Consider the following 8454-nt stretch of genomic DNA (forward strand, 5'->3'; position numbering starts at 1 on the left):
TGGCTGACACTGTGGAAGAACACTTGAACCGTGATGAGGTGGCACTCCTGGGCTCTGCCCAGCGGGCTGGGCCTCGTCCTCCACATGATGGCATTACTTGGCTTCCCTTTTTGTCCCAAGGTGGCACTGGCTCCTAAAAAGGCGGCAGCTTTCTCTCCTGTGGGCGTCAGGCAGCTGGCCCGGCAAGCACGGCTGCAGAGGGCAGATGGCAGGGGATGCAGCTGGACGGCTGGGGGGCAGCTGGATGGCCAGCCGGACCTCTACTCAGAGCGGGGTCAGGGCAGAGAGGGGGACCCGACAGCCATAGCTGCCCATCACAGCCAACGACAACCAGAGAGGGCTCCTGAGCCATGACCCCCCAACCACAGGCCACTGGTCAAGATTGCTACAGAGCAGCCTGGAAGGCCCCAGAGCCCCGGCTGTCATGTGATAGTTCTCTCAGGGGCAGATAGGGTCAGTAGAGGTTGGTAGTCCGGGGAAGGAGGCTTGGGTGAACTGGGATTTTCCCTGGCATAAGCCCCCCTCTCCTGGACAGTAACACCTCCCCCCAAACCCTCAGCCACCCTCCTGACCCTGGGCAGAAGGGGAGGGCGAGACAAGATGTGGCACCTGACACCAGCAGGCAGCAGAGGCAGGACAGGGCTCTGGCCAGGGCCACCGGCCTGACTCACCAACAGGCACAGGCGTATGCACACACAGGAGCAAGACCGAGCCCACCAGCCCCACACGTCCTGCCCCCCAGGCCCCCGGAGGGCAGACACACAGACCGTGAGGTGGTCCCAGGGCCAAAGGGGTGGGGGCAAAGGGGCTCCAGGCAAGTGGGTGGCTCTCAGGGCCCCAGAGGCAGCAGAGGCTCCAAGGCTCAAGGACAGAAATTCTGGCCAGGCCCAACTTGCCAGCCTGAGAGAGGGTGGACAGTGGGACACCCAGCAGTGCCTCACCTCAGCTGGAAACGAGCGCTGCGACAGAGGGAAGTCTCGGGGACAGCTAGATATCTGTCAGAAAGAGAGAAACCGTGGGCTTGCCTGGCGTCGGAGGCGGAGGCAGGCAGGGCCGGCGGGCGCCTGTGTGCATGCTGCCCCGAGGCCGACGGGCACCTACCGGTCACATAGGGCCCCAGGGGCATCTGGTTGTAGTTGACAATCCCTCCCGGTCCAGGGCCCCGGAAGTTGGGCCCAAAGTTATTGTTGTACATCTGGGAGGAGCCGAAAGCGCCCTGGAGGCAAGGACTCAGCTTTACAGGGGGTCGCCCCCACCCCTACCCCCTCCCCAACCCAGGGGCACCCGGACATGGTGGGGCTCCAGCGGGGCATGAGGGCCGAACCTGACCTGCTGGATGGTGGGGTCACCAGCCCGGTTGGTTAGGCGGCTCAGGATGCTGCGTTCAGACATCTGTAGGCGGGCGGCCACCGGGGGTATGCGGGACAGCATGGAGGGCAGGCGGGTAACATCAGCCTTCATGTCACTCAGCAGTTCCTCCAGCTGGTTCAGGACTATGGTGGGAGGCGGAGGGTGGGCAGAAGGCCCGGTAGCACCTGCCAGGTGCTACTCCCAGGGGCAGCAGGCGCCAGGGGCACTGTGCACCAGGTCCACCCAGACCATGAGGCAGAGAGCATTGCCAACCAAGGGCACAGTGGGGCTTTCCAGAGAACTCTCCTGGGCCCCTCTGGGCTCGGCTGGGGCCCTTAACCCAACACTGGGCCTCCCTCCTAGAACCTTCTCAGAGAGGCTGCAGCCCCAGCCCCAGCCCCCTGCCGCACATGGTGCTCCCAAGGTGGGCTGTGGCTTAGCAGACAGAGCACCAATGTATGAGTCCAGAGACTCTCAGGAGTGACCTTGACCCTGGCTACATCCCTTTTCATTCTGGACAATCTTGCTCCCAGCCTGGGAGCTCCCTGTGGGGAGAAATGTGCCCAAAGATTACAGACAGAGCCAGTGTCCGAGGTCCAAATCCCAGGAGATCCTTAGACGAATCACTTCCCCTCCCCGAGTCTCAATGTATCTTTGTCTTTAAAGTGGGGACAATAAGAACCTCACCATGTAAGGAAATTAAGAGGATTCACAGGATAACGAGTTTAAGGGACGTTGTCAGGGTTTAATAAACAGGAGCCTTTACAATTTCCTGGTTTTCTGTGTTACCTAACCCCAGCCCAGGTCATGCATCACAGTAGGCCTTCAGAAAAAGGCAAGAGAAGGAGCCTCAGTTTCCCCACAGGGGACGTGAGGGGCCAGATGGCAGGACCGTCCCATCCTGGCACAGGAGGCTACAGCCTGTGGGCTGATGTTCTGTCTCCAGCTCCGATACCGTCAGAGCCCTCATCTAAAGACAGGAGCACTCCCTTAGCAGGAGAAAGTGGGCAACCACGGTGCAGGGCTCCCTCACCCTTGTGTAGGACGGCATTGGCAGGCTTGTTCCCAGCAAGGGACTCCTTGGACAGATGCTGGTGGCTCTCAGCAAGGCACTCCACCTCGGCAAGGCGGGCATTGAGGGCCATGGCTGGATGGTTGGGGTCCTGGGTCATGTTGAGGTATGCCGCCCTCCTGAGCTGCTCCTCAATGACCAGCGCCTGCTCCAGCAGCTGCCAATGGGTGGAGGACTGAGGGTCAGCCTGGCCCCTCTTCCTGGATGGCCACTACCCTTTTCCTCCACCAGCACCAGCCCCAGGCCATAGCTCCACACAGGAAGAAAGGCAGAAGGACACACTCCCACCAACTATCCCCTCTTCTCTCAGTCTGGCCACCCCTGGGAGCCTTCACTAAGCTGGGTCCTCTGTATCCGTCACCACCTCAGGACAGTGAATATCTATCTAGTGGGGCCTGGCCCAGAGCAAGAATCCCAACACTGTTAGTTGATCGACTGACTCCTCTTTGTTGACAGCCTGACCCAGCTCTAGGCATATGGGGCAGGGGTTGCTGCCCTCCTAGAACCTGTCACTGCCCCGAAGCCTCCAGCCCTGCAGAGGACTGACCTTGAACCTGCGAGCCAGGAACTTGTTCTTCATCTCCAGGTAGTTGCCCTTGTGGATCTCAGACTTGAAGGGCTCGTTGAGGATCATGTATCTTGGGTCATTCTGGATGTCCTGCCAGCGGGCATAGCCGTGCCTGGGTGGGCACTGTTAAGGGCAAACCCAGCCATTGGAAGACGTGGGGCCCTGGGAGCTGGGGCGGGGCGTGAGATGTTGACGATAACAGTGAAGCATCAGCAGACACTGACTAGTGTCCTCAGGCACCAGCCACAGCACTGAGGTTTCATGGGGTTAACTCCTTGGCCCCAACTACCAAAGCCAGAGACATTCAAGTCCCAAACCCTCATACCTGGAAGTGGGACCTTATTTGGAAATACGGTCTCTGCAAAGGTAATCAAGATAAGACATAATACTGGTTTAGGGTGGGCCTTCAATCCCAGGACTGGTGTCTTAAGAGGGAAATCTGGACGCAGACACACAGGGAAGGAGGCCACATGACCACAGAAGCAGAGAGGGGAGTGCTGCAGCTGCAAGCCAAGGAATGCCAAGGGTTTCCAGCAGCCATCAGTTAAAAGAGGCAAGGAAGGATTTTCCTAGAGCCATCAGAGGTGCTCTCCCCAAGGAGAGGAGAGGAACAAGCAGGAGTCTGCCCAGCTGGGCCCGGCCAAGGATACGTCACGATGCCCGCCAGCAGCCAGTAGTCATGGCGCCGGTGCCAGATATCGTAGATCTTCCCCGAGGACACAGCAGCTCGCTCCTCATTCTGCCATAGCGTGTGCAGCTCTGGAAATGGGCCCAGGTGAGCAGAACAAGCGATGTCTCCCAGGCTCTCAAAAGAGGTGGGCCTGTCCCCCTCCCTCTTTGTCAGTACCCCACCCCTAGCCAGAGGTCTGGTGTTGCTAAAATTATATAATGGATTTTTTTTTATCAGCCATTCATACTCTAGTATAAAATAGACATCTGCCCTGACTCCTGTAACATTAACAGCCCCAGCTCTCTGTCCATTACCCACACTGGTACCTGTGAAGCCCCCATCTGCAATGTTGAACATGAATTTGAACTTTCCATGCTTGTCCTCCTTCTGCCCCTCCTCATTTTCCTCTTTGTCCCCATTTTGCTGTGTGTCTATGGACTCCTTCTCCTCAGCCTTGGTGTCATCTGTGGGGGACACAGGTCATATTCATCTGACCACCCAAAAAGGCAGAACCCAGGGGCCTCTCTCTGCAAGTACTGGGGGCCCAAAGCCAAGTAGGACACACATCCCCCTTGTCCTAAAGGGGCTCAACCACTCAAATGGTTTTAAACAACAAACCAGCAGCCCCTCTCTCCGTGCTGAGCACTGAGGCTAGTTCCAGGCCCTAGTCCACTCCCCTACCACATTGGCACCCACTGGGCAGGAGAGCGCTGTAAAAAGTACAGTTTAAGTCCAAGGATGGCCGAGGAGCTGCCTGTGGAGTCTGATCCCAGGCATATTCCAAAATGTTCTAACCCCCAGAGGTAGGCAAAGCTTCCAGTTGAGTCCCCCAGGCCAAGCTCTACAACCAGCCCTCCCCCTCCCTTGGTGGCTGGATGTGAGGAGGGCTCAAGGGAGAGGAAGAGGAATGTGTACCAGGACCTGTGGCTGAGAGGACAGGGCCCAGGAGGCTGGGTGGGGTCCAGAGGACACTCTTGGAGGACTGGGGGACTGAGGGACTGGGCAGAGCACACAGAAGAGCCCCAGACCTGGCCTGAGATCGCCACTGTCCCCTCTGCTGTGGATCAAGCTCAGTTCCAGCTTGTCCAGAATCTTCTCCTTCTCGGGAAGCACTTCCTCTGCAAGGCAAGGAAGGCCTGTGAGCTGGGACAGGACTCAGGGCGACAGCTTTCCTTCTGGTGCCGTTTTAGCCACACAGAACCGTACTTGCCAACATGTTACCCACTGGAGTAACTCAGAGTCCAACAAGAGCCATCAAAGGGAAGTCCCATGGAGGGCCTAAACGGCCCCCCAACTTGCCCCATCCCCTACATCCCCACAGCACTGTCTCCACTTTCTCCCACTGCAGCAATAACCAGATGACTTGGAGTTCCTGCAAAGCAGTGAGTCTTTGCTACAGCCAACATCCACTTACAACCCCCGGAATCACTGGCAAAATTCATTGCATTAAAAAGCACACCAGTGAAAGCTGGGCACAGGGGGTCATGCCGGTAATCCTGGCACTCTGGGAGCCCAAGGCAGGAAGATCGCCTGAGCTCAGGACTTCTGAGACCAGTGTGAGCAAGAGCGAGACTCCGTCTGTATAAAAAATAGAAAAACCAGCCAGCATAGTGGCAGACACCTGTAGTCCCAGCTACTGCGGAGGCTGAATCAAGAGGATTACTCAAGCCCAACAGTTGGAGGTTGCTGTGAGTGATGACACCAGGGCACTCTACACAGGGCAACAGAGTGAGACTGTCTCAAAAAAAAAAAAAAAAGAAAGAAAGAAAGCACACAGGTCGGGGAGCTTCCAAAAACAGGAAATCATCGGCTGTCAGAAAAAGAAGGGAAATTAAAGTGAAGGAAGCATCACCTGGCAGCTGGTGGCCCCAGGCAGGCAGTTACCTGACACCAGGAGCAACTCAGAAGGCCTGGAACTTGCAGCAGGGTCTCAAAACCAAGGCAGGACAGATAAGGGCTCAAGACCGAAAGATACAGAGAGGCAGAATTAAGCCAACCCAGCTTTAAGACCTGTGGTCTCTGTGAAAGAGAAAAGTTCTGCACACTGGCCTGGGGAAGCCCATCTTCGGCATAAGGAAGAACGGCTCCCATGAGGAATCCAAACAAACTCAGAGCTGTGGAATCTGAACTGCACCACCCAGGCAGAAGAGAGCATCATATAAACTGGTCCCAGACCACTGTGCCCTCGGCTTCTGGAAGAAAGTGGGGAGGGGCACTCCCACTACCCAAGTGCCATGGGATTCCTGCTGCTAAAACAATCCCTGGCCAAGATACAGCCAGCCCAGACCCGGAAACAATGCTTCACCCACCATGGCAAGAACAGGCTGACACTCTATGAGGAGATGAGCGTCTGGAGATGACAGAACAATGTCAAAGGGATTGTAAAGTATGTCAGAGGTGATCAAAGGGAGAGGGGACTCGAAAGAAGAAGTAAAACCCACAGGGAAAGAATAAGACCAAAACAAAAATTATACCTGGGAAACGATGGCTCACACCTGCAATCCCAGTACTCTGGGAGGCCAAGGCGGGAGGATCCCTTGAGCTCACACGTTCAAGACCAGCCATAGTGAGAGTGAGACCCCCATCTCTACTAAAAATAGAAAAACTAGCCAGGCATTATGGAAGATGCCTATAGTCCCAGCTACTCAGGAGGCTGAGGCAGGAGGATCACCCAGGAGTTCGAGGTTGCTACGTGCTAGGCTGACACCACACCATTCTAGCTCGGCCAACAGAAAAAAATAAAATTTAGAAATAGCCAGATAAAACTTTGAGAAATAATACACAATCATCAACATTCCTTTGAAGGAGGGAGTTTTCTCTGGCCAGTTGCAGAAGAGGAAGATTTGAAGCATGGCTTACAGCACTGCCAGGTGTCAGGAATACAGTGGCTTCTCCTGAGCTCAGGCAATCCACCTGCCTCAGCCTCCCAGAGTGCTAGGATTACAGGAGTGAGCCACTGCATCCAACCCAAATATCCCAATTTTATTGTTTTTTTTGTTTTTTTTTTTTTTGAGACAGAGCCTCAAGCTGTTCCCCCTGGGTAGAGTGCCGTGGCATCACAGCTCACAGCAACCTCCAACTCCTAGGCTCAAGCGAGTCTCCTGCCTCCGCCTCCCAAGTAGCTGGGACCACAGGCGCACGCCACAACGCCTGGCTATTCTTTGGTTGCAGCCATCATTGTTGTTTGGTGGGCCAGGACTGGATTCGAACCGCCACCTTAGGTGTATATGGCTGGCGCCTTAGCCACTTGAGCCACAGGCGCTGAGCCAATAACCCAATTTTAAAAAGGACAAAGAATCTGAAAAGACATTTCTCCAACAAATATATACAAATGAGCTAAAAGCACACGAAAAGAAACTCAACAAGAAAACACAAACCGAAACTACAATTCAGATGCTTCTTACCCACCAGCATGGCTATAAACAGGAAGACAGATAATAACAAGTGTTGACAAGGCAGTGGAGAAACTAGAACCATCATACAAGCTGGCAGGAATGTCAACTGGCGTAACACAGGTGGGAAACAATTTGGTGGTTCCCCAAAGTGGTGAACGGTTACCATGAGCTCTAACAGTTCTATCCTGGTGTCTATACCCAAGAGAATTAAACACTATGTCCACACAAAAAACATGTGCCACGAGCACAGCAGCATTATGTACGGTAGCCAAAAGCAGAAACAACACAAAATGCCGCAGCTATCAGTGGATAAACCAAACAGTAGAGCCACACAATGGAATATTATTTGGCCATAAAAAGGAATGAAGCCCTAATACACTGTATGACATGGATGAACTTGAAAAACGTTTGCTCAGTGAAAGAAGACATGAAAAGCCAATGTATTATATTGTTCCACTGATATGAAATGTCCAGAAGAGGCAAATCCATAGAGACAGACACGGTGACTGCCACAGGCTGGGAGGAGGAGAAAACGGGCTGCTGATGGGTAAAAGGTTTCTTATTGCAATGACAAAAATATTCTGGAATCAGACAATGGCGATGGTTGGCCCACTCTGCAAATATACTAAGAACAAGGAATGGTCCACTTTAAATGGATGAACTGTAGGGGGTGTGAATTATGTCACAATAAAGTGACATAATTTTATTTGTTCAAACAAGCACAGAAAAAAACTATACCCAAATACAGATTAATACTAAAGATCAATCCAAACCACCCAAAAGAAACTTTAAAGCAAAAGTTTAGAGAGGGATGAGAGGGTCATGACAGAATAATTAGAGTTACATTTTGCCAAAAATAAATTAAAGCCCTGAACAAATGTGCACCTGACAACCAAGTCTCAAATGATATGAAGCAAACTCTGGCATCACAAGGAGAAAGAGATTAATCTACAACGATGAGAGATTTTAGCACAAGTCTCCCAGAAACTGATCAAAGCAAGCCAAATACTAGTAAGGATACACGAGCTTAAACAACATAATTAACAAGCATTATCTAATGTTCCACTGCATGTATTTAGAATCTCACCCAGCAATTAGAGAACAGACATCCTTTCAAACACATGCACTACATTCACAAAACCCAGCCACACCCAGGCAGAAACCAGGTTTCAGCAACATACAGACCCGTGTCTTCAAACTGAGTTAGAAATCACTAATAACAAAGCAGCCAGGGTGGGGCCTGTTGCTCAAGCAGCTAAGGTGCCAGCCACATACACCAGAGCTGGCGGGTTCAAATCCAGCCCGGGCCTGCCAAACAATGACAACTACAACCAAAAATAGCCAGGCATTGTGGCGGGCACCCGAAGTCCCAGTTACTTGGGAGGCTGAGACAAGAGAA

General features: G+C 53.3%; 1 protein-coding gene across 1 annotated transcript in view; it reads right to left on the reverse strand.

The window, feature by feature from the left end:
• Window positions 1-987: 987 nt before the first annotated feature.
• Window positions 988-8454, reverse strand: part of CHD5 (chromodomain helicase DNA binding protein 5) — a 61378-nt gene continuing 53911 nt past the window's right edge. Inside the window, exons 33-40 of the mRNA XM_012807240.1 lie at window positions 4689-4778; window positions 3987-4124; window positions 3641-3749; window positions 2970-3102; window positions 2384-2579; window positions 1330-1493; window positions 1102-1216; window positions 988-995 (exon numbers count right to left, since the gene is read on the reverse strand). Of these exons, the coding sequence (XP_012662694.1) occupies window positions 988-995; window positions 1102-1216; window positions 1330-1493; window positions 2384-2579; window positions 2970-3102; window positions 3641-3749; window positions 3987-4124; window positions 4689-4778 (953 nt within the window). The remainder of the gene's footprint in view (window positions 996-1101; window positions 1217-1329; window positions 1494-2383; window positions 2580-2969; window positions 3103-3640; window positions 3750-3986; window positions 4125-4688; window positions 4779-8454) is intronic.

Source organism: Otolemur garnettii, unplaced genomic scaffold (genome assembly GCF_000181295.1).
Source record: "Otolemur garnettii isolate 467f Iridium unplaced genomic scaffold, OtoGar3 scaffold00067, whole genome shotgun sequence".
Taxonomy (NCBI): Eukaryota; Metazoa; Chordata; class Mammalia; order Primates; family Galagidae; genus Otolemur; species Otolemur garnettii.